Below are 27215 nucleotides of genomic sequence, written 5' to 3'. Positions count from 1 at the left end.
GATCTCAGTGTGTATGAGGCTAGGAGAAATGTGGATAGGCTTACACATTGTGTATTGATGCTAATACTTTTGTGTCCCATTCATTCTGATATGTATAATCAAAGATTTCACAGTGGCGGCTGGCAGAAAAGGCAAAAAAACAAATTAACATGTATTGTTTCGTGTCATCTGAAAACATGCGCATCATGACTATTCTAAAATTAAAGTTTGTTAAAAAAAATTTGAAATATGAATGCTCTGTCAATTTTGAAAAATACTGCTGACAGAATGTGAATTTTGACTTACACAGGGTTATCTGCATTTTAATATGAACATTGGATTGTGAATGGAATGAGCAGAATAACATGTGAATTCATGTTTTGGATAAGGTGTTTGTTCAAGAAATGTTCTAAAATATTCCTCAGCATTGTTGCTTTCAGTGGCAGCAACTTGGTTTTATGACAACCAAATTAGAAAAAAAGAGAAAATTAAAAACAAGTTGGCTTTCACCAATTTTAATTCCTAATGTTTAAAACTTTCACCGTGAGTCTGCAAACATTCAGCATCATCAATGAAAATGTATGCTGAACGTGTGCATGTACATGTACATCTCACTTTCCAGAAATATCTGGATATCTGCAAATGAGATGTACCATTAAACTTCAAAATATATATCACTTTGCCAATTATCTGCTCCTCTGAATTTCTGTTCACCATTTCTAACTGACATCTTTGCTTGTCTTTGTGTGCATCATATGTATCAGTGAGACATAACGAAAAAAGTATTCATATTTAGTAATTAACTTTTCTTCAGAAATTTACAACCAGATATGTTTATTGCTACCCTTTCCAAAAGTGTGCCACTTGCAGTCCCTGCAAATCATTCTTTTTATAGTCACATAACCCTGAAATGATTTGTTATATCATCGATTAATGTCCACTAGGCCCTACAGTTCCTGCAACTTGTTAGACTAGATATGTCTATAATGTACCGTATAAGCATGCATGTATATATTAGGGGGGGCCATGGAAAAAAAACAGGAAAGATGAGGGGGGGCCATAGATTTTTTCTATAATTTACTAGGGGGGGCCATGGAAAAAAATCACCGAGAAAATAGAAAATCCTCCACCCTCCCCCTGGAAGTAAATTCTGAATCGTCCCTAAACTGACAAAATAACAACAACTATGGTAGTAAAAAGTTAAAACTGGCATGTGCCGATTAAGTATTTAACTGTGAAGAGAATGCGTATGCAATCATATTGCTTTGTTGCGAGTGGCCGACTTCTCCTGGCCGACTTCTCCCACTGGCCGAGTTGGTCGGCGCCGGCGCTGGCCGAGTTCGCAACTGGCCGACTTCTCCGGTTACCCGTCAGATCTGTCTGCCAGTACAGTATCACCACAGGCGTACGGAATGTTTCCTAGATCGTCGTCGGATGGGAAGTGACTGACACTGTACTGTGAGGCCGAAGGCCGAACCTCGGTATTCTTATACAGTACCGAGGTTCGGCCTTCGGCCTCACAGTACAGTGTCAGTCACTTCCCATTCGACGACGATCTAGGAAACATTCCGTACGCCTGTGAGTATCACTTGTACCACAGGCCATGGAGCTAGAAACGGATCCGTTTCTAGCTCCATTTACAGGCCTTCGACTCAATGCAAGCAAACTGTCACTGGTGCAACCAGTGAAAATAGTCGAAGACCTGTGACATGTGTGACTTGTACATGTACTACCGGTACCGACAGATGTCCCGATGTGTTACTCCACGTCACATGTGACATGTGTGGCAGGGACTATCTTCTACAGGCGCTTCGATCGTCGCTTCGCGAAGCCATGATTATGATGATATGCAACAATTTATGAGGCCTCGCGAAGCACAGGCGTACTGTGGGCTGGGTAGTTTTAATAGTGCAGAGTCCCTTGGTGGGCTATTCAGCTCTGGGACTATTCGCCCCATAGACGAGTGTACAAAAGCGGGTTGTTTCTCGCTTCTGTACACTCGTCTATGGGGCGAATAGTCCCAGAGCTGAATAGCCCACGAGGGACTGTGATAGTGCAGAGTTTATGCTGTGAGTTTATGCACGGTCCTTTTCATGCTACGTTCCGACTTTCTCCTACGTAGACCATCGAGAACGTCGGCTCAATGCAAGCAAACCGTCACTGATGCAACCAGAAAGGATACATCGCATCAGTGGCAGTTTGCTTGCATTGAGAAGTGCCTGTGTGGCTGTATGCTATCTTCAGTCATACCCACAGTAGTATAGCTCCACATAGGGCCTACTGTGCTTTATGTATATCCCGGTTGTGAATGACAATTGCCTTTCCAGAAAAAAATGTAAGCTTACTTGTAAAGAGCTTTAGGCCTACATGAAGTAGCCCTGCGTACAGGTCTGTGTGTTCCCGGCGTTGTGGTGGATGCCGTATAACCCCGGGAACACACAGACCTGTACGCAGGGCTACTTCATGTAAAGCTCTTTACAAGTAAGCTTAGACCTACTCTTTTTTCTGGAAAGGCAATTGTCATTCACAACCGGGATGGCAATATATTTTTACATGCAAATTGTAAATGATTTTGGCACTTTTGTGGCCTGAGAATGTGCTTTAGTGTGGTACCAATGCGTTTTAGAATTTTCACGAGTCTGCTTCATATTTATGGAAAACTGGAACTTTACAGGTTATATTATTCCGTTGTCTCGCACACGTGTTGACACTGGTTGACACTAGCAAAAAATATGTGTACTTTAGTCAACTCGGCGACTGTAGGCTCATATTCTTCTCAGTCGAAATACTGAGACAGAGGCCTTGAATTACGTCCCGGAGATGTGTTGAATTACTAATAGAAAATGTATTCAAAAGTACCACACCATGCCTTAAAACTAAAAAGTAGACGACTTAACGGTGTATGCGCGCACCGAACACAGGCAACCACCAACGCAACAGGATCAAGATTTTGCCGTCCAATATAGGCCTAAGCACTTTTCGTCTGACATAGGTCGGAAATGCAATTCGCCCATGGTCGTGTTCAATTTTTTTTGGTTTTCCCCCATAATCTGTGAACAGGCCATTTTTTCTGGTATAAGCTTATGAAAAAGCATCACGTGTTGCTCACATTACTAGTTCAAGTTCAACAAGTAGGCCTATAGGCCTATCTGTATAAAACTTACAGACACGGATGATTGCTCGATGCTCCGGGGGTTCATCGCCATGTTCAGCATCAATGGAATAGCGTTTCTACATGCCTGTCTTTTTTACCTCAGGATTAGACCTATATGCACAAAGCAAACTTTCAGGGTCTCAAGGGAGGAAAATGCTAAATGCAAGAGATGCAGAGCAATAAACGTAAATTCAAGTGTAGGGTAATGGTGTTCGTAACTCACATGCATATCAGGGTGGTCATTAGCCTATAGGCCTAAGGTCCGTAAATGTGGCTCGTATGATCCCGCTGTCGTACCGGTCTCGTCCTTTAAAATCCGTATTTTTACAGTTATAATTAGTTTCGAAGCTTTTCCAATGAACATTACGCTTTAAGCCTACTCTGTCTCATCAAAGTCTGTCGTTGGCAATGTACCAGGCGTATGTCCAATAGATGTTTAATACGGCAGCATATTTATTGCGATGAGGTGGATATTGTAAATTTTATGTTATTTGTAGATTTGTATCCTACTTTGTAGTAACCACACGCTCTGAAGGTGTGTAAAGTATCAAAGAAGATTGAATTCATCTGATAAAAAATTGAAACGCAAAGGTGCTTACCATGGTAATTTCATTTAATTTCGTTAACCGTGGGTTTTGTTTTTGTCGTGAAATGGTGAGGGTCTGACCAAACGACTCGGACACCAAAGCCGGCACCGTCAATCCCGGCATCTCATGTATTGCATTCACATGTTGATATTGATAAAATTAAACAAACAAGATTCAACAAAGGCATCGCCGACCTTTCCAATACGTCCTAAATATCATATGTTCCTTTCTGGCCATACGCACGGTACATTATTCGTACATGCGGAAACATCATTACATTGGTGGCGCCCTTCAAAGTGGTTGAACGGACCTTATTATGACCACGGGAATGCGGGATTTGTAAACAGTGCCGTACTGTACTCTGGCAATTCACACCTCCTTGAATAGCTACTGTGCAAAACACTTTACATTTAACGGAACTTCCCGTTGTGTTGGCGATGGACTTCTTCGCTGCTCTGGGCGGCCCCGAATGTCGAAGTACACATAATTTAGTTGCATAGTGGACAATTTCTACAACATGACGACTAGAGACGAGCTGATACGAGAGCTTTCAAGGGGCAATGGCGATCTGGAAGGACTGTTCGAAAGGAAACGGTCTAGCATCAACATGCTTACCGATCCCCGGGTCCTTGCTCATCTCAGGACCCTGCACCTTCAGGCAAAGCAGGAGCAAGCAAACCAAGGTGACGATCTCGGAGATGATGTCGGGGAAACGGCAACGCGCGAAAATTTAACAGAGAAAATTTTTAATTTCAACAGACGAAACCAACTGAGTACTTTCAAGATTACTCTCGGTGAGGTATGTATGTGCATACACCTGTCATACTTCAACTACCAAGGTATCAAATTACAAACTGTTTTCAATTGTCGTTAAACTTCCAGTCTTTACTTTTCTGCTGACTTCTTGCGTTTTGTTGAAATGTTTTTCGAGAAAAACTCAAATTGCTTGTGTTTCTATTCAGGGACTGAAATACGAAGGCGCGCTGAGATTTTACTTCGAGAACAGTGACGGGCACAAGCTTGCGACTAAAGCTGTTCGACTGGATAGTGATACTACAGTTGAAGATCTTTTACCAATTCTCATTGACAAATTCAACCTCAAGAAGCTGTTCAAAGATGATCCTTCAAGGAAACGGTCACTCTATCAAATTATCGAGGGAGGTGAGTCCAGGAATTTTCTGTGTGTGAGAGAGAGATACGTGGAAAAATTCCTTCCCGACTGTTTCATGAGTAAAAGATACATCCTTTTCTCCTGAACTTAGTGTAAATCAGGTTAACGGTTAGTGCAAGCCATGATTTGTACGTGCAATAATATGAGGAACTTCTGAGTAACCGACCCCCTTTCGTCACATGTACTACAAACTTTTTCAGGAGTGCCCAAAATAGGCCATGGGTTGAGCAGAGATTTAGCTGTATTTAGCCACTGTCAAGTCGGGAGAGGCTTAATCTCGCACAACACGGTCTTTTATGCCAAAGAACAGTGGTGAAGTCCGCAACAAAGGTCGAATTTGGAGATCCCTTGTTTGAACACGCACCACTGTGTTATTCTCAACCACCGAATCAACTGACAATTCGCGTACTTTTTTATCTCGTGAACTTTCAACTTCGTCTAATTAGAGAAAATACGATAGGAACGTTTAGTCTCACCGTTAATAGGAGCATTAAAGGTAATAATTACAACAGCAATAAAACTTATTGCATTGCTATCTCGGTCGTTAACTCTAGAGGAGCTTCCTTGACTGGTAACATGGACACTTGGGTTGGATATCATATCCGTGACGTCACTAGTCCGCCTGAGAATGCAATTCATAATTCAGGATTCACGTCTTTTAGGATTTTTTGTTCCATTCATGTCTGGTTGGTTTGTTCTATACCAGTTATGTTTGAAAAAGATTCCTCTCCAAATTCAGGGCATAAAAATCAATGATACCTTACGCAGGGTAGTCACCAAAACAATAGATGTCAATAAACCTCTTAGCACAGTTAATGAAAACAAAATGAGAGAGAAGAAAGTAACAAACGACATCTTTTTCTAAAGGATCAACGTGAATCCTCTCTTTGTATGGGGATCTCTGGTGAAAAGAATAGAACTAAGAATAGCACAGCAGGTAAGATTTTAGTGGCTGTTGCAATATTTTGTTATGATACACTTGCAGCCTCATAACTTGTTTCCAGCCACACATAATTAACCACATTGATTGAGATGCAAATGGAATTAACATTGTTAATGAAAAGATAGAGGACAGTTATATTATAAAGGTGAGCTTTTTTCATGAAGTCCACATGAATTCTTATTTCCCTTTGTACTTTTTGTTGCACAACATTCAAACCACTCATCAAGCCCTTACAGTGAACTGAACCTAGTTAATGCTCAGCTTTGTGTGATCTAGAGGTGTTGAAAACTAACGTTTACAGCCCTAATATAGGTTTTGTTGAGCTAGGTTGTATGGCAGAAGGGCCAGAGTGTACGAGGGCCCCATAAGCAGTAACGACCAAGGTCTGCAAAACCATTATCAGGGCTGTAAAGTTTTTATCATATACCTTATGGAATGATAAATATGTAGTTAACAATACTTACAAAGATTTGGAGATAGAGATACATGCGATATCAAACATTTCTTGCCATTTTTGTAAATTTTTCAGAAAAACAATGGCTGCATCCCGCTGCCTATTAATGTACGTAATGACGTTAGCTTACCTGCAGAACTCATAAAACAATGTACATGTACCAATAAAGAATGAGGTGAATCAAGTTGTATACCAATATTAGAATGAGGTAAATCAAAGTGTAACAAGAACAATGATGTAAACTATCATAAATTATATCACACTGGCAGCAAGATGGCATCATTAGAAAAAGTTTGATCAAAAGAAACATTGTGCCTGTGGGTAAAGTTTTTGATCATTTCTCCATACAATGACCTTGTACTTGGAGCTAGAAAATTGATGGAGAGCCCATCTTTGCAAACAGACATCATCTGTAACATGCTCAATTAACACTGGATTTCAATAGAAATATCACCAGATTTCGCTAACTTTACTTTGTTGATCACAAAAAGAATTGAACTGAATTGTTAGAGGAAAGCCATCATAGGATTCAGACAGTTCTGTTCTTATTTATATTATCCAGTCCCTCATTCTTTGTCAATTCCAAGCAACACATTGTGTTTTTTTATCATAATTCCTTCATTTCTAAACTCTTCAACCAATGGGGTAGGCCAACAATGTGCACTGATTAAAGGTCTCATTGCTGAATAGCTCCTTGGCAATTTGAAGGAATGGCATTGTTGATACAGATGTGTCACAATAGTCCACATACAGATCTGAGTGTCCAATGACTTTTTCTCAATGGAAGTGAAGCATTAAACTTTTATAATGCTGCAGACATATCAGTTTGGTGTGATATTATATTAGTTGAATAACACCACTGGTCAAATGTACATAGGACATAGTGAAAGGTAACCATCTAGCTATAATGTAGTTATTTATCAATGACTAAATAAGTCGTACTCTGTACTTGCCTATTGTCATTTCTTTCATTTTGTATGCTCAGCTGAAATCCTTATCAATGCAGTCATAAAGTCTCTATTTAATCCTTAGCTTTTTCTTCTTGGCCATATTTACACGAACAAGAAAAAACTACTTCGATTTGAAAGGCGATATGGGTGAGTTGTAGAGCAGCTTTATGATTTCGAGCTTTTAGACTAATTTTCTGACAAATTTGAGATATATTTATCATCTCACTGTGCATTTTACCACATCTATGTGGTCATGTCTCTAGAAGTAAAATGAACCCATACTCTATACTCAGGGAAATTTTAACATTCGGGCAAGACCAAACAGAAGAAAATCAGAAAAATTAAGATCACTTGCACATTTTCATTTCAAGAACCAAATTTGCCAAAACGCCACCATTGGGTTTACCAAATCTAAATAAGAAAATATTGCAGATGATGTGTTACTTTTCATGAAAATAAATTGATAACATCATGTGGTATTTTTATGTTTTTATCGTGATGCACAAGCTGTAGCATAGGAATGAGCTTTAATTTTTCTGGAAATCTTTCTCTGAACCAAAGTCCATCCTAAAGACAAGAGCCCGAGTCATCCAGCTTTTGCATCTCTAATCACCGACAGAGACAAAAGTAGCTTTAAGCAGGTAACTAAATACTTTAATGCATATGCCATTTTGGTTAGCTTCTCCAAGTCATCTCAAGGATACAGCTTAGTTGTCTCCAAGTCTTTCCCACCCACGTTCAGAATGCAAAACTGCCACAGGGTTTTGGCTCACACAAAGTAAAGAGTATAGAAGGCAGTAGTTTATACAGTTTTCAAAGGTTAAGGCTATTTTGGTACATACACACACTGAAGGAGGCATCCCTTTTATTGTGAAAAACAAACACCCTGATTTACAAAGAAGAGCTGTTCAGAAAGTGTAAAAGTAGGCCTTGGATAAGACATTTCAGGGACTCACACATGGTAGTGTAACAAAACATCAAAATAATGTATCAAGTCAGCTGTGTCAGGTTGCAATGCTACTCATGTGTGACTGATTGTTCAATGTAGCAATATGTTCCACCATATAGGCAAGATGAGAAAACTGTTATTGATTACCAGGGCCAGGAAAATAAAACCTTTTGTGACATGGATCTAATAGCCTCCAATAAAATCGAATGTGAGGTCATTAAACTTGGAACTTTCACTTATCTTCTGCCATCATTTGAGCTGTTGTTCCACACTATTTTCTGTGCTTGACAAAAGTATTTATATGGACCAGAAAAAATTCAACCATGTTGTCATGCTATTATTTCTTCCTGAGATTGGATGGGAAACAGTTTTCTGTAAAAGAATGGCCAATAAGCTAAAATAATCCCGGTTGAAGGTCAAAGCAGCTTCATAACTTTGTTGGTTTATAGATTGTTCTCAGCCACTGATTCAGAATTCTTCCCATTTTTTCAATGCCTTTGGGATAATACAACTGTGTATTACAGTAAAACAGGTGATTATACAGACAATTTAATATCTATAATTCTTTTGTTGGTGCAATTCTTTTACTTTCTCACAACAGAGATGTGTTAATTTATGCATAAATAATCACCTGCACATCAAAAATTCAGTGGAAGAGCTTTAGCAGGATTGCATAATATCTGGAAAGGACAAAGCTGAGCTGTATTTGTACATTTCTTTAGTGAAGTTTGTATTATTTGAGAAGTCAGTTGGAAAGTTTTGTCATCTTAAAAGATGCTGTGAAAGACTGATTGGCAAAAACCAGTATATAAGGACGATTTACCTGGAACATTTACAATCTAGACATTTGTATTCCATAGTTTCGGGTTATAGGGTTTGGGTAAGTATTGAGGGGGGGGGGGGGACATACTTTCCAGACGGCCAGAGGGTTAATGTCCAACAACTAACAGCATATACCTTAAAAAGGGAATATTTTTCAGGGGGTGACTGTCCTAGAACTGACAAAATACACCTTAAATCTCGATCAAAAGATAAAACAGGTCACAATAGAGATGACATAACTTCAAGTTGGTAGCAGAAATGTATACGCGAGCCAGAGCATAATTTCCACTCCGCTGACTTATGCAAAAATCAAGCTCTGGCAGATTACGCCGGGAAACTGTGGAAGTATGAATAGGGGTTAATTAATTATTCATGAGAACGTATCATCAGAATTAGCCAATCATGAATCTGTTTTACAAAAGTCATGTCGGGTTGTACACCACAGACAAGGCCCTTTGACTGTGTGTTCACGATCGAACTTTGCAGGCTCTGAGATCCTCTGGTTCCGTATATATAGCATTAAATCCGACAGCTTTCAAAATTTTGACACTTTTTCTGTCGTGATCGAGAGCGGCTGACACCACGTAAACACTATGACTTTGGTATGAACACAAGAGACTACGACATGCAACCAACCGGGCTGGCCCACTTCAACGTCGTCCCCATACGCGTTTGTATACGTTTACGCACCCGGCTGAACTGTAAACCCATGGAGCAAACTAAATCTTGTGGTTCGATTCCGTTATCAGCATAACTTTTGTGATGAATTAATGAAACATAATCGAACTTGAACAACTGTGCAATTTGCTGAGGACTGTGATTTCAGCTGTAGAGACAATCGGGAGCCTAGAATATGGCGGAGCAGATGCAGAAACTTTGCCCCAATTTTTAGCATTATACATTTCTACCTCCATGATACTACAGCATGATAAGAATGCTGTCAGTGTGAACCTAAATGAAGTGATCGATACATAAACTTTTATACAAAACATGTAGTAAAGGAAATTCGAGATCGATAGTTTTAACCAACGGGTTTTACACAGCGGTGTTGTTCTACGCCTGGGTACATGGGTCGGCAATTGTGCACAGTGTGGCGTTAGGCCTGCTGCTCCAGTTATGCAATACCCTTCGATATAACGATCATGAAACACGATGGGGACGGCCTGCCTGGTAGCATACAGACTTGCAACTGCTGGTCCTCGTGCAAAGAAACCAGTCTTTTCCTGGTAAAAAATTATCAATGACGTCTTTTTGGTGTGAATAGAGCGGTTGAGTCCAAAAACATTACGTATTTACACATTGCGCGCTCTTCGTCGACAGTAAGTGTTGTACAGTGGTGAGCACTATCAGCCTTATCGTTGTCTATTGCTAATTATATGGTAATTTATATGGTTTATGAGACGCACTTGCTGATTGGCTCCGTTTTAATCTGCCGAATATTTAAACCTGTGCAGAAACAAGTTAAGCTTTAGGGAAGATCTTTGAAATTCATGACAAATTCATCTGATTCCATAACTTCACTTGATGAAATGCTGGCTGATTAGTGGACGGGAAGGGTAATCTTTGTCATTAATTTGTTTGTTAAAGTTCAACACACCAAGAACTGTTGCCATGGCAAAGAAGGTCCCCCTACAAGGTCCTTCTTGGTACATGAAATGACAGGTACAATATAGCTGTTTTGTTAAGGTAATTTAATGCACTGTGAACATCAGCCATTTTACAAAATGGGAAGGAAATAAGAAAATAAGTTTACTTTTCCAGTGTGCAAATCAGCTTCTCAAATAAACATTAAAATCACCAAAGAGTCAGCAATAGAACAGGACTTTGATTGTGAAGGTTGTAGCATTGGACGTTGTTGTTGGAAGTTGAATGGAATCCCCACAGGGTTAATTACATGGTAAATGCCACATGCAAACTGGATGTTGATTCTAACAAAAGTGCCATATACTTGTTTTGGCTTTGCTCAAAAAGGCTGAGTAATGTTGTTTTTTACTCGTGAGGTAATAATATTCCTGGAAAACTGATCTCATGCAACTTTAATGTCTTCATATCTTCATTTCTTGTAACAGAAAACTATTTATAAGGTATTCTAGGGAACAAGTGGTTTTAACAGTCATAGCATCTGAAGGTCAGGGTTAGATGAAACCATTCCTTTACTTTTGTCTTTAAACCTTCTTACCCTTGGAGTTAGATCCAAAGTGATTTTGAAAAATGAAATTGATTGTGACTGATTCATTTTATATCTCAAATCCCTCTTTTAATGGCATTGCTTATACAGTGGTATATAGTGGCTTATATCGTGATGATCAGAAGAAATTTGGAAAAAGCTCTAGTATTAATACATGATTATTATATTATCAATTATTGTTATCTGTTGTTATTAATTATTTCTTCTTGTAATTTGCCTCTTTAAAGGTAGAACAATTATATCAATGATAGTCGATAAACATTTAAAAATAACATTTGTATTGACACTGCATTCATGTTGTTATTTAGTATCTTACTAGGAAGTGTTCTACACCAAAATTAAAATTACTGCAGCACAGATTTTTAAACCTGGGATATATGCATATCATACATGTATGAATGCATTAATTTCCCTGAGATACTAAAGTTGTTGAACAACTTCATGGATAGCTGTAGAATATACAGTTCTCAGTAGGGGTAAAAATGTGAAACATTTAACATAAATTAAATGGTGTAAACATTATTTTTTTTAGTTTAAAGTGTTCATCTGCAATGGTTCACAAATTGCAGCGATAGACAATTAGATTGCTCAATCAACGCTTGACTGCACCTTTTGTAAATTGAAAGAATGAATTAAGTGAAAAGAGATAACAAAAAGTCCCCTCAATGTCATATGAGCTAGACATTGTGTACAACATGAAGCTAAAGTGAGCTAGTTTTCAAGTATAGATTGGCATAATAGACCCAAAGAATCCATGTGGTTCTGAATCTTTTGTGTGGAACACTTTAGTGATATGCTCAGGTCATCTCAATTTACTTCATGTTTCAAGTTTCTGTGTCCATTGAGGGATATGTCAGGTACTTCCATTGTAAACAAAGAATCCATTACAACATCCAGGGTTAAAGGTTGTGACAGATCACACCCCTACATCAAAGAACGCTGACCCCTAGGGCAAACTTTCTTTCTTAATCTCATATACCGTGGTGGAGTGAACCAGTTGAGGTTTTGCTTCTTTTCTTCTGAAATGTACTCATTTTCAATGAAGTTGCACACCTTTCCATTCACTGGTAGTGTACTTCATCACAATAGATATGTGGAGTTGATTACCCATTGTAGGCTTGGAGTTCTATACTCTGTAGGTTTCCATGAAGAGAACAGAACACTGAGTAAAAGATGCTGTAATTCAAGTTAAGGCTGATCTCTTAATGCATGGAATGACATTACAATTCTATTGTTATGTTTACAACCTGGATGTGGGTTTCCAGCACACTGTGGAATGTTATAGAGAGAGATCTTTGGTTTGAGTTACCTTCATTAAAAACAAACAAAATCTACAGAATTAGATTCTTATGAAGGTTATGAAGTTTTGTTCCAATTATTGCCTTTCAGGGATCATTTTCTTGTCACTTAAAATATCAGGGATACAGTCAGTGTTCAAGGTTATTGTGTAGGCAAAAGAGTGAAAGAAAAATACAAGTTGATTTGAAACCTGTGAGATGTGAATCATGGAAAAAAGGAGGCTTGTAGAGTTTGTTGTTATACCTACTGGCTTTGCTGCAGTACCAGCCTCTGATTTATTTCTAAAGCTGTTTTGTAGTCACTTTGCCGGAATTCAATCTGGCATAGGTAAGCCACGCTGGCAAATAGCTGGGAGGTTGTGTTAGGTGCACTTCGCTCAATTACACATGGTTCATGTGTCAGCTGTGAATGACTGCAATGGTGCAGTCAGCTGGCAAAAAGCTAATAGCTATGAAACATAACCCTCGTGTTTTCACCCAATTCATTCCAGTCGAAGCCCCTGTATAATGTTTGAATTCCCAGGCATACTACACTCTCGTCTAATTAGATTTGTGAAAACTGCATTATTGAAGCAGGTATGGCCCCAGGGATTCACAAAGGTTGATGTTTTCTTATTTCGAATTGACCTCCAGTGTTTATGTTAGTATGTTTGACTTAATGCCACTTTTTAGTGGAGCAAAGAAGCTTTCATGATTGAAATAAACTATTGCTACATTCATGGTTTACCTCTTGATAGAGCCCATCAATGTTTTTGTCAGCTATAGCATGTATTTATAGTATTTTAATGAAAATCTTTTATTTTAAACAATAAAATTAAAACAAAATCTGCTGGGTTAAGATTTGAATTATAAGGTATACAACATGAATAGATTTTAGTGAATTGTGTCAGGTATGTATGAAGACTTATCTGAGTCCGCTTACTGGCAAACTGACAAGACAATTTTCTGATTGAATCAATAGACAGTTTGTCAATTATGAATAGAGATCAGTTTCTCGGCAGTCATCTGTTTCAGGTGTCCCTTCCTGTAATGATGGTATCTGAGTGACTGTACTGGAGGGAAATTGTCATTGTGCGTAAAACTATCATGTGCCACAGGGTGCAAATTTATACTTCAGAACAGTGTAAAGGCTGTTCACCCTGCCTTACTCGCGGAAGTATACTTAAACGTAATGTGCTTGCAACTTAGCCTCGGTTGATCGTCAATCAGACCTTGGAGCCTGCTTCATGATCAGACAAATCGTCATGTTTCCATAGCATTTTGGAAGGGTTTTCGTTATGTATTAAACATTTATAGTGAAAAAGATATCCAATTAGATGTGACATGTTTGTGTGGTTTCATTTCCAGAGATTTTCTTTGTGTTCAAAATAAGAGTTGTCACAGCGATAGTACGTGGAAGTATACAGGACCTGAGTAAAATATTTTAGTTTTCTCTGTTGTTTGTTTAATAGAAATAAACATTGACTTCAATTAAAGACATTTTGTGCTTTTCTATGTCACTGCTTGCCCATCCCCCCCCAATCCTCCCTGAAAAAATCTTCACGAAAACCGCGCTACATATACCGGTATGTGTTCCTGGAAGATGCTGACGACATTGCATGTCTTCATCACAACCTTTGAAGCAGAGTTCCTACAATCTCTCTACAAAGCAGGGTCTCAAAAACTTGCAAGGCGTTTTAACAACATGCACAGATATATTGATGATCTGATTAGTATAGATAATCCAGACATATCAAATTACTTACATCATATCTACCCTGATGAATTGGAAATGAAAGAAACAACTGAGAGTAGGAACTCAGCTTCATATCTTGATCTGTTCCTACAAGTGGTACTAATGGGCTACACACTAAGCTGTATGTCAAAAGGGATGATTTCGATTTTGAAATCATAAATTATCCCCACTTATCAATATTCCATCTGCACCTGCTTATGGTGTGTACGTGTCTCAACTTCTCAGGTATTGTAGGGCTTGTGATTCCTACACTGATTTTCAACTGAGACACAGCTTATTAGTATTACAACTAGTGAGACAGGGATACACATCCAAAAGATCGTGAGGACTTTCAAAAAGTTCTACGGTCGATATGATGACATTGTGGCCAAATATGACACCTCGGTCACTCAAATGATTAGCGACAGCATTCCCGGCTTTGACTCATAACAGTGATTCATATACTGTATTACTTCATACAATATTTAGACAATTTTGGGACCAATACTGACGGATGTAGCATGCTAGCAGGGTACGCTTACCCATTCCAGACACCCACCACTAACAATCAGTGGTTCAGGATGGCCCTACTTAAATTTGTAAATCTCAAATGTCCCATGGACCTGGTAATGTACTACCTTGCATGAAAATGATTATTGGACCAGTTTAATGTCATATTGCCAAGGTCTTCAATCAGCACTAGACCAACATCCATGTGATCACCATGATGGCAAAAATTATGCTATATCAGTTTTCAAGTTGGCTGATTGAATTTGGGTGACGACCCACCAATATGGCTAATGGTTTTGAGAACTTACTGTAACCATTTCTAATTAGAAATCCCACAAATTAAACTCTAATGCCATAAACACACCTTGAATCACAGTCAATCGTGCTTCAGCAACATTGTCACTATTTTGAACAGTGGTATTAATGTGAAGAATTGCAATGTTGAAAAGTTATATTCATTCACTGAGTGGTTGATCCCTTTGTTAACACATAGACTTAAATTTTAAAGCTATGTGTAAATTTCAAAAGGCATCTTCATTCTGGGATTTATCTTGAGTGCATTCTGTTTCAGTGGATTGAAGAGCAATTCAATGCAGAAAATAACCCTAGTACTCGACTCAAGATAGAGGAACGTTTGAATCTGAAGAACATCCCATGTTGGAGGGACTATTAAACAGTCTAGTAATAGCTCCACAAAATCTTGAACAAATTCTGTCTTCTTTCAAAAACATTCTATCATAGTATTAAACTGAGCGTAACTTAAATCATGGTCTGTTTCAAGACAGGATCTTTCTTCTGTTCCTGTTCATCCCAATCATTTTTGTTTTCAGCTGTCTCTCTCAATCTTTTGTATCTCAGTTTGTACCTAGATAATGTACAAAAGTTATAATCTTCATATTTTTATAACTTAGGCATAATTTAGATTGCAGAAATAATGAGGATTCGACCTTCACTGTTACCGTTATCCATTGTGTTGTATATGTCAGCAAAGACAGAGATGCCGAAGACATAGAATTATTTTAGTGTTTAGAAAATAATGTAATGAAGGAAAGTGTGAGTCCTTTAGCAGTTTTTAGATAAGTGATACTGTATGCATTGGAGGAGGAGAAATTTAAGTCTTTTATAATAATCATGACCTGCAGTTTTGTTTGTCCCTGAAGCTTGCATCATGTGTTCAAATCTCACCATCCACAAGCACTTCACGATCTTGACAATACTATTCTAATTCCTGGTGGTACCATTGCGTTGTATTCATATTGTAATCAACATGGAGAAAACAGAGAAACTTTTTTTGTCATGGTCATGAAATAACTTCCATAACCGTTTGATACATAAATTACTAGTTACTGTTGATGGTACTAAGCTAATTGAACTATTCACCATCAGACTTGGTTACATTCCTATTGTGTCAGTTGAGCAGGTAAATCACTACATTTGGAAAGGGGGTGGAAGGATAAAAGCAGGTATAGGGTACCAGGAAGATATATTAATTGTCGTAAAAAAGCATAAAATACTGACTAAACCAATGACTGTAGAGGACTTACATGTGTAACCACTATTCTTTTCAATTATGTGAAAGTTTCCAGAAACTGGACAGGTGATGAATTGATAACCATTTTAATGAGAGTACAATGTGTGTTTTGCCATTCTATATTTACTTTTGCATTTTTAGAACAATTAAACCTCATTTAATGATCAATGGAAACATTCAGTGTAAAATTTGACAATTTTCAATTTACTAGCTAATATATCACGTAAATATATACATTTACATCTTGAAAAATTACTGCGTTTCACTTTTTGGCATTGTTCCCAGCTTTCGTTACATGTATCAGAGTACTTAGCTGTTCTTGCTCATGGATACAACATTAGCTTGTAGAAAAAATTTAAAGATATTTACATGCTGACTTACACTGGGACTGAATCAAGTGCGAGTGTTAGTAATGAATAGCGCCACCAAGTGGCTAATGTTGCTCGTAACTTTGTTTTCAAAACGATTGCGCATGCAGTAAGATTATACATTGCTTCATTTTCTATCGCCCCTAAACAAGCAGAGGCATTGTAAAGTGACACCAAAAATTAATTGATTACACTGAATTTAGATATGACATCCTTTTGAAACCTCATTCTTTAATCTGTGGATTGGTAAGACCAAAGTTCTGTGGCCAGATTTTGAACAAAACTTGGATCTACTTTTTGGACCCCCCCCCCCCCGGTGCTAGAGGCATACTAAAGGGGGTCAATGTCATAACTCTGTCTGTGTTTGTGTCAGTCTGTCTGTCCGGTGGTCTGTCTCTCAGTAGACAAAATTTGCCAAGCTCATGACTTTGAAACAATTGCACCAAATATGACCAGCTTTGATGTGAGGAATGTTTCAGGTGATTATCTAGACCTGAGTGGAATCTCATAGATGTGGTGTGCAGAATTATGAAAAAATTATACTATTGTGGTAAAATTTCCATTTATGGGTTATTTCTATGATAATTGATATATGTGTCGGTTGGGACTGTGTGTTCAATTTACCATATAATTTGTATATTTTTTCTCAAAAGTTTTCTCTTCAGGAACAACATGTCCAATTGGTCTTGATTTGGATTTTAGGGTTTTCAGGATGGCCTGATTCACATACCGGTATATTCAAATGATCAAGAAATTAGAAATTTAAATACATAAACTATAGCCTAATTTTAACATTTATTGTCAAAATATCATATTTAACAGAACTTCTTGAGTAATAGCCTTCAAAGGCATTCATAGGTTCCATAAAGTGATTTAATTTTGACTCGTAAAAATTGTTATGACATTTGCACATGCAAATTTTTAGAGCTGTTTTCTCATTCTTTTGTCAGAACATCTTATTTTTCATAAAATGCTTGTCTTGCACCTTTCAAATTTAGTTTACAGGTTCCTAGGCATGTCAGCTTTTTGTTTTGTACAAATGATGATGAAATTTGCACAATACTTTCAAATTTTTTATGACAAAAATCAAGATACAATACCTATTTCAGTTATTTCCACATTTGATTTTGAGGTTCCTGGTAATGACCGGTAATAAGTTCCAGAAAAATCTTTCTTGATTACGTCTTATGCTTTTTTTGCTCACGTGTTGACACACGTGGGCATATGTCGCAGCGATGTCCGTCTGTCTGTCTGTCTGTCTGTCTGTCTGTCTGTGTACTCAATATCTCAAAAACGGCCATCAGATCAGAATCAAATCTGGTACATAGATTCATTTTGCAAATGGCAAGAACTGATTAGTTTTTGGTGGGTGTGGCTTTCTTACTCTTTGCTCATAAATAATGATTTTAGAAAAAACTGATATATATTGACAACGACTGCACACAATTTGATGAGTCTCAGAGATTCGCTACAAATGTTGATCACACCAAGATATATCAGCTTTGAAAGATATTAAGGGGTGACTTGAAAGATAATTACTAATTTGCATGTTTGATGAAATTTCCTAATTAGGAGTATAAATCTGAATTTACTCCATGAAAATTGATGAAACTTGGTATTCATATTAAAGATACTATGATTTAACATTATTGAAAGTCATTAAGCATTTTTACTTCATCCAAATCCTAATTTGCATATTTAATGAATTTTTGAAATTAAGGATATATATTTGAAGTTACATCATTAAAATTGATGAAACTTGCTATGTACATGCGAGATACTATGATAGTAATTATTAAATGTCATTCAGCATTTTTACGTCAACCATTCCTAATTTGCATATTTTATGAACTTTCCTAATTAGGAGTATATATCTGAATTTACTCCATGAAAATTGACGAAACTTGGTATTCATATTAAGATACTATGATAGAACATTATTAAATGTCATTCAGCATTTTTACATCAGCCAATTCCTAATTTGCATATTTTATGAACTTTCCTAATTACGGGTATTTATCTGAATCGACAAGACCAAAGTTGATGAAACTCGCTATGTACATTAAAGATACTATGATAGAACATTATTGAAAGTCATTAAGCATTTGAACTTTAGCCAATTCCTTATTTGCATATTTAATGAACTTTCATAATAAGGGATATTTATCTGTATTGACTGAACAAAAGTTGACAAAACTTGCTATGTACATTAAAGATGCTACGATACGACATTATTGAAAGTCATTAAGCATTTTTACTTCATCCAGCTCCTAATTTGCATATTTAATGAATTTTTGAAATTAGGGATATATATTTGAATTTACATGACCAAATTGATGAAACTTGCTATGTACATTAAAGATACTATTATGTAGGCTAACATTATTGAAAGGCATTAAGCATTTTTGCTTCAGCCAATTCCTAATTTGTGTATTTAATGAACTTTCCTAATTAGGGATATATACTTGGATTTATTTGATCAAAGTTGGCATAACATGCTATGTACAGGTATATTGATGATTATACCAGGTTAAACCAATATTGAAAATCATTTCGCACTTAAGTTTTCATGTCAGCTAATTTATAGTTTGCATATCTAATGAGCTTTCAAAGTTTGGAATATATAGTTCGAAGGATTTGACCAAAGGCAATTACACTTGCTATATAAAGTGGTGATACAATGACAGCAGTCAAAGAAATTAATTATTTTTATTTCAGCTAATTATTTGAATACTTAATGACCTTTAGAGTTTATCTGTGGTGAATATTGTTCATTATGTTTATCATAATACTTTCAATGAAGTTGCAAACATGTGGCAAAGGTTCAAATTTACACATAACTGCAATATATAATGAAACACGTGAGCATTTACAGTTCATATCTGGTTTACTCTCCACAGCCGTATGACACGGGGCTACGAAAGTCTTACTTTGCGTTAATTCTCAGTGAACAAAATAGTACTTTTGTAAGAGAGATCTTTATGAGGCAATGATGATCACATATTTGTCATAGAAGGGAATGGTTTCATATTGCACTGGTCAGCAAGATATTAAAATAAATCAAGAAAAGTTTCCTTCAGTCACAGAGGTGAACTATGCCATTCAGTATACTTAACGCCACACAATCTTTATTTTCAAGGCCATTTTTTCACCAGTAAGCTGTCATTAGTCATGGTACATGTAGCTTCACAGTTATAACTGTCGCATTTGATCTCCAAATGGCTGCTATGTTGATGTTATAAATCCAGACATAATAGATACACAGATAAATAAAACAAGGTAAATTGTAAAGAAGTTTATCACATGTAAGTCATTTAACAGCAGCCAAGCTTTCAAATTTTGATAGTGTCCCATAAAACAGTCTAGACACTAAGTTGTGTCAAAGCTTGTAATGAAAGCTTTTATGTGAACACTTAGAGGACTCCACTCTGTCAGTCTGAAAGAAAGATTTTTAAAGCATTGGTATCTTTCATACTACTCTTTTCTCATATTTTGCTCCTATTGATGAAAAAAAATATGTTAACTAGCCAGTCAGATGTATGCACAGATGCCTCGTTTTGTATTTTGTATTGTGTTATTCCTCAAAAATGCATGTATTATAAGCGAACCACGTTGTTCAGTAACTCACAGTGTATGTATTTGCAACTCAACACATACCGGTACCAGAGTAGCAAAAAATTAAGGGCATGGGAGGTGTTTGTTTGTTTTGTTGTTCATAGAGAAACCAGAAAGAGTACTGAAGCTTTGCAGTGATACCCTTATTAAGTCAAGTCACAATGCCATATAGTGTTGATAAAACCTGAAAGAAAGACCTATTCAAACTGTATCTGCTTTGAACAACCACCTATTACATCAACTCATTGCATTGACTTTCAAGTTGGCATTGACCATATCCATTCTGACCATAGAGGGCGTTGTTCAACAAAGAAAAATTGCTCTTCTCAAAAATTGTATTTACCAGTGACAGCATTAAAAGAGAGAAAATGTAAAAGTGATACACTTTAATTTTTTGTTTCATGAATGTAGAAGGGAGGACCTGAGAAACAAAAGCCATGGTTTTCAAGTTCATATGATTTTTTGTTTTATTTGCATTGCGAAGTACATTGTTTCAAGAAATAATTTTTGTATAACCTTTACTTTGTGTTGATTGCTTGGGAAAGTAAAAAGTAAAATGAATAAATAAACAAATAAATCATGATAATAATTGCTGTAGATTAAGATGTATATTAACATTTCAGGCAGTGGTCTGTTGGATTTATGAATTGATTATTGGATAATTAGTAGTTTTCATTAATTTGATAAATGGACTCATGCATACAGTCATGAGAGATAAAAGAATGGAGATGAGAGCTGTAATATTTTTAATTGTGTCAAACTATTTCTAGCCGATGACATGGAACGGTTCCACTCAACATGACATGGAACGGTTCCACTCAACGCATGACATGGAAGGGTTCTCCAAATATTCTGACACAAGTGCCATGAAAGGTGGTCTTTAAATATCAATAAAAGATATACTGAATAAAATTAAGTGAATATGTAGGTCACTGCTGGGTTACTCTTTGTTAATGAATGAAAATTTTCATCTGCCACAGAGAGCCGCAATGCATTGCTCAGTCTCATTGGTTTGTGGAAGTGCATGAAATATTCATTGTTGGAGGAAATGAATTGTGCTCACAAAAGACCCCAGTAGCCAGTAGTAGACTACTTTATGATCAATTTCAGACAATGACGTTGGTGGGGGTATTCTTTATGGCAAAGGTGCCGGTATACTAGTAGCCTGCTTGAGGTCTGTAAGCCATACCTCTGACATGTGTAGCATTTCTTGTTGTATAATGGAATATTTACCAAGTGGACACTGAACATTTCTGACATGACTTAACTGTGTAATAAGAGGTGTGTATGCTATATCTTTGACCTTCAAATCAAAGGATTCCGTTATTTTGATTCACATATCCGATATCCAAGCATTTGTAGTATAGCCAATTGCCCATGCCATGGATTGGTGTATACAGTTATGTGTATGATTTAAAATACCTTGTGATTTTGTATTTGGCAAAAACCAGTTGACGAAATCAAGTAGTATAACAGTTCATACTAGTTGATGTCATCAAAAACTTTGTAACTACAGGGTAAGTTTGTACTGTAAAATCTGATCTTCAGCCGTTTTGTTCTGCGTCAACTTTTTCTGTATATGTACATATAGCTACAGTATCTACCTGCATGTCTTCTAAATTGAATCTGATGAAGAGAATAACATGCCAAAGACATTGATTATTCTGTGCAGTGTATATGCTTTGTTTGTCAGAAATATGTTGTCAGACACGGTCCTCGGTAAAATGCTTTATGCTGAGTAAAAGAAATCATAAAAATGTACACACTGATTGATAACTTCATCATTCTGCAAAAGTGGATATTTTCTCGCTTTTTGGCTATGAAACTTGTCAAAGTGATATTGAGCTATTGGATTCACACTGATGAAAAAAGAATGAGGTTTCCAAGTCTGTGTACCTGAAGGCTTCTCTGCAATAGAGTCATAGTGGCTATACTTCCATTATGCCGTACACTGGGATACAGACAGGCAAGGTCAAAGTGGAAGAAATGTAGCACAGTTAATGAGAAGTTTTACCATACATGGAAAGAAAGCAATCAGATATCCTGTGAAAAAGTTGACATTGATTGTAGAATTGTGAGAGTTTTAGGAGGGGCAGTGTTTACGAGGACTGGTCACCATGGTGATGACAAGGCCACCATATATTTAATTGTATTAGCTCTGCCATTACCATGGAAGAATTGTCTGAAAGGATGCTATGAGCTTGTGCCAGGCTAGTGCCTGATGGCAGAATGTTATTGTTTCCCAATACACTGCCTGGTAGCTTCAACGTTCTCCTTTCTCTAACAGTTAAAAGCTCTGAGATGTATTCTCTTCTGTGTCCATGTAATATAATATCATCTGTAGCTTTAAGTATGACATATAATGTGTTCACATATATCAAGTTTGAAAATGAGTATTGCATACTTATCAAAATTTAATTACAATGACTTATCAGCAATGGTTGATATTCATAAACTGGTTTTATTGCACGCCATGATTAAGATGTGGCTACAGATGTGCTAAAGCTGAAGATGTACTACCATGTACTTTAGTGTTGACCTGACTGTACCAGGCAAACTTTGATTTGAAAAGAGAAATACTCACAATGAATTTTCTTGCATCTATCATTGGGATCCCTGGACACACTTAATCAAACAGAACCCATCCAAACAAAAGTACAGGGTAACCAACTAATTGTTGAACATGTTATTGGCAGAGGAAGGCTGGTGTTTTTGTATACGTTGCCATGGTGAAGTGAAGGCCTTGACAAGCTATTTATTCAGTGGGTGGCTTTGAGAGCTAAATTATAGGTTAAAAGTCAATGTGAAATGGGACATGGATTTGTCATGATAGGGGCCCTGTCTTTAAATCACATCTAAGCTAGGAGTCGTCACTGTGAAATGTAAGTGAATTTTTCTAGTAAGGTCACACTCTGCCTCAAAATCCCTTAAAGGGAAACAGTCGTCGGAACTGTGCTGGTGCAAGTTTCTTGTTTACAAACAATGTATTTAGTGCACAATATCTAGATGCACCTCATCATCATAGCTGCAACATTTAAATTATACAATGTAGATTATGACAGACATGTTTTAACTTTCATTAATCACCATCGTACCTTGGATACAGTGTTTATATTGGTCGTATGGGACCCATACGACTTTTGAGTGCAGTTCTGATGACTGTAATATCCCTTTACTGAGGTGTTGATATTTTGATTTACCTATTACTCAAATCAGTGTCGTAAATCAAATTTTATGATAAACAAGTCATGATATCACAAGTTTCTAAGTGGCATCTTAGGAGCATTTCAAGCTGTGCTATCAATGAAAAAAGTTAAAAACATCGTTTAAAACATGTACTGCTTGTGTAACATCAGTGGAATCACTCTGTAACGCCACAACTGGCTCTTTCATTCCTTTCCACATGTACCATAATTACTGGCATTCACAGCAATTTTGCAACCCTTGATAATTGAAAAACACTCAGTATATATCCCAGTACTATTCAGTTGATTGTTACTTTCCTAGGGTATTGTACACTGGATTCTGAACAGACTTACTCTGAGTGATTCTGGATTTTTTAACTTTTGACACTTCGAGGTTTTTCATGCATGTCATTCCCATTCCATGTATAGTGTTTGGTCCAATGTATTGCTATATATAAACTTTATTTTTCAAATAAACCTTTGCTCAATTAATATGCATGTGTATAACTTGCATCCCTCTTCCATTTTCTGTTAAAAGTTCTAAGATCATCATTTGAAACAAGTGATTTGTAACTAACCATGCAGAATGGAATATTCAATGTTTGAACCTAGTTGGTGCCAAAAAAGATATAGATGTATGGCAGGGATGTATGGCAGGGATGTGTGGCAGGGATGTGTGGCAGGGATGTGTGGCAGGGATGTATGGCAGGGATGTATGGCAGGGATGTGAAAAGACACAGAGAATGGAAGCTTAAAATCTAAATTAGGAAATGAATATCTTTATTGATGATAAACATACATCTGTACCTTTTTTGGCACCAACTAGGTTTAAACATTGAATAGTCCATCCTGCATGGTTAGTTGCAAACTACTTGTTTTAAATGATGATCTTTGATCTAAATTAGGAAATGAATACCTTTATTGATGATAAAGAAGGAATAAACACAACTACATCATAGCATGTACTACACACTAAGAATATGAAAGTGTAAACAGTGTTATCCTAATGTAGTTCAGGTTATTTCGTGGTAACAATTATGTTATCAACAGGTTTTTAGGATACTGATACTCACAGTAAGCATTTCATGGATCCATATGTATTTCATTTAATAATGCCTGTTATTTATCATAACAATTTGGCTATATAGGAGATACATGGAAACAAAGTTTATACAATCAAAATCTTGTTAATACAAGATCACACAGGGGTCCCTATGCTCTTCAAAAGTCCTGGAAAGTCAGGGAAAATTGATAATCCACCCACAATTTTCAAAGATGACAAGATGATAAGTTGTGATATTGTAAAAATGATATGTACAACAGTATAAAGAAAGATATATTGCCAACGTAATATCTGGAAAGTGGTAGTTTGGACCTCAAAAAGTATTTGAAAATTGCTGAAAAATTGCAGACAGAGGATAAACCCTGGTTTCTTGTCTAGGAAGCAGCTCAGTAGCTAACTGTTCTAATCATAAATGACAAAGGTGTCTCCAAATCCCATTGCATTTTATTTATTACAGAGTTACTCTTTCCTTGAAGAAAAACTATTGCTATCAGAAGTTTGTTTGACTTTGTTTCAGAGTAACCTCAACACCAGTATGACTTGTCTTTCATGTGCCAAAGTTTTCGATCAAACAAAACAAAACAAAACATAACTTTGTTTTCATGTATATTCACATGTGTTAGTAAAGACCTGACAAAGACCTTTCCCAAAACTATTCAGTTGACAGAAACTTTAACGGGGCAGAGAATTCTAGTTAGTGTTCTCTTTCCGATTCATCTCATTCAACATTTTATTTTCCCCAAGTGATCACAATACGTAAAAGAAAAGTATTTCTTGTAGAGTCACCCAATAGCTGCTGGTAGCCACCTTTGCATTGTGGAAGTGTTTTAAGTGACAAGTTATTGTGTGCTATCCCTTGACACTTCATAAAATTCTTAACAGCCATAGTTTGCTTTTTGTTTTGTTTTGCTCAAACACTAATTAAGCAAACTAAAGCTCTCATGCTTTACAAATGGATTGGGGTTTTTTAAGAGACTGAAACCATTACAATTGAGTCTCATATTGTAGAATGGTCCTTGAGAACAGATTTGTAACCCTCAAAATTCAGTTTTTCTTCTGGTCTGGAATTTGTGTCAACTCATTTAAAATATGAAAGAAAAATGTTTTATCCATGTATTTGTAAAAAATCAACTTTTTGAACAGTTGAAGATAATACATTACCACCACTAAGAAGAAAGAAATAGAAAGAAAGAGGAAATGTTTTTCACTCGTAATTTTATTTAATATGTAGACAGTTAAGAATAGTTAAAGGTATACTGTCACCTGTTCCAATTTTGCCACAGTTACCATGGAGAGAGAAAATCTAACCGATCAGAGATTTTAAGCGGGTGGCCACTTTTTAAAAACAGCACCCTCACATGGGCATTTGAATACCAAGGAACGCCCCTTTGACCATATATGGGAATATTTAGATTACAGGTGACTGTATACCTTTAATGAAATTAAATTGTTTTGCAATCATTTATATTCAGATTATATAGATTATAAATGACATATCCAAATAACTCAATGTTTGAATGAATTGAGGTTGACTCTTGGCTTCTCGACAGTTCAAGTTGACATTTGGTACATTGTTGACATTGCTGTATGGCTTCAGATAACATTGATCTCCCATTTTATCAGTGATCAAAATCATGGCTCACTTGGGAGTTTGTAGTAAAACAAATGACCTATTCAATAGATACTGTGACTAGGTTACAAATTTGTTTAATTCAGCCATAAAACAGATATTATTGTGCACTAGTTTTATCAAATTTAAACCTGGATATGGTATACAATAGAAATATTATTCAGTTTTCAGACTGTGTGCAGACATTCTGATCCCTCCGAATCAACAGGTGGTCACCCCCACCGAGTGAATGGAAAGTCCCCCTGTAATTGCTCCAATAATCCGATCATCTCTTGTTTTTATGCTAATCTTACGATGGCTCATAATTTGTTTGAACAGACAACCCTTCAGGCACAAAAGCCTGTCATTGTTGAATAATTTAAGACGGAGGCACCTTCCAGCATAGCTTGGACAAAAGCAGTAGGTTGTAAGAAGTTGCATTACAGGCGGTGGCAGCCAGGCCCTGTGTATGCAAATCCACTGACAGGGTTGTTTAGCTTGTGTATTGAGCCACTCTCATCAGTTGGCAATTGGCTTGCGTACTGGGATTACATTTCACATACCGGATTCAACACACTTCTCTGTCACAGTGTGGAACTTTGAAGTAGGAATGCCAGCATGCCTTTTAAACCCAGACCTGTTCTCTCTGCGGAAACGCATTGACCATGCCTAATTGTTGATTTCATTTTCATGTGAGTATGGTTTGTCAGTGTAAGTCGTCTTTACCAACAAGAAAATAGATTTTTCTTTCACATTTCTGAAAGGTAAACTATAACAAAGTTTGACTTAGTGTAATTGTTATGGCTGGCAAGCATTGAGTTTGTAATTGTTTTGACAACTTAATAGCAAAGCCATTACCAGTTTGACTTGTGTTAGTTTGAAAGCATGACACTGTCTTCACCAATACTCGACCATCTGGTGTGGTATGTATGTACACCGGGGCTCATAATCAGTTACCCTGCCAATTGTTTGAGAATTTTCGAACTATTCCGAGCAGTAGAGGACTTTGGCATTTTGACTGCAGTGCTCGGAGCACCTGACAAAGCAGTGAGCCATAAAATATTTATGAGAAAGATACTACTGTAGAGCTGTTGGTCAGAAGGGCTGTGCTACTTTACTTGTGAT

The 27215-nt window shown here is 36.9% G+C and overlaps 1 protein-coding gene across 3 annotated transcripts in view; it reads left to right on the top strand.

Annotated features, from left to right (window-relative positions):
- Positions 1–4093: 4093 nt before the first annotated feature.
- LOC139152050 (ras-associating and dilute domain-containing protein-like) overlaps positions 4094–27215 on the top strand; it is a 47785-nt gene continuing 24663 nt past the window's right edge. For 2 of the 3 annotated variants that reach the window (XM_070725139.1, XM_070725140.1), the window contains exons 1-2: positions 4094–4519; positions 4683–4881. In XM_070725139.1, coding sequence (XP_070581240.1) covers positions 4238–4519; positions 4683–4881 — 481 coding nt within the window. In that variant the 5' untranslated portion in view covers positions 4094–4237. Of the gene's footprint in view, positions 4520–4544; positions 4560–4682; positions 4882–27215 lie in introns of those variants that run through there. The other variant, XM_070725141.1, reaches the window with a different exon arrangement.

Source organism: Ptychodera flava, chromosome 15 (assembly GCF_041260155.1).
Source record: "Ptychodera flava strain L36383 chromosome 15, AS_Pfla_20210202, whole genome shotgun sequence".
NCBI classification, from domain to species: Eukaryota; Metazoa; Hemichordata; class Enteropneusta; family Ptychoderidae; genus Ptychodera; species Ptychodera flava.
Note: the sequence above shows the minus strand (reverse complement) of the source record. Positions and strands in the feature narration are given on the sequence as shown.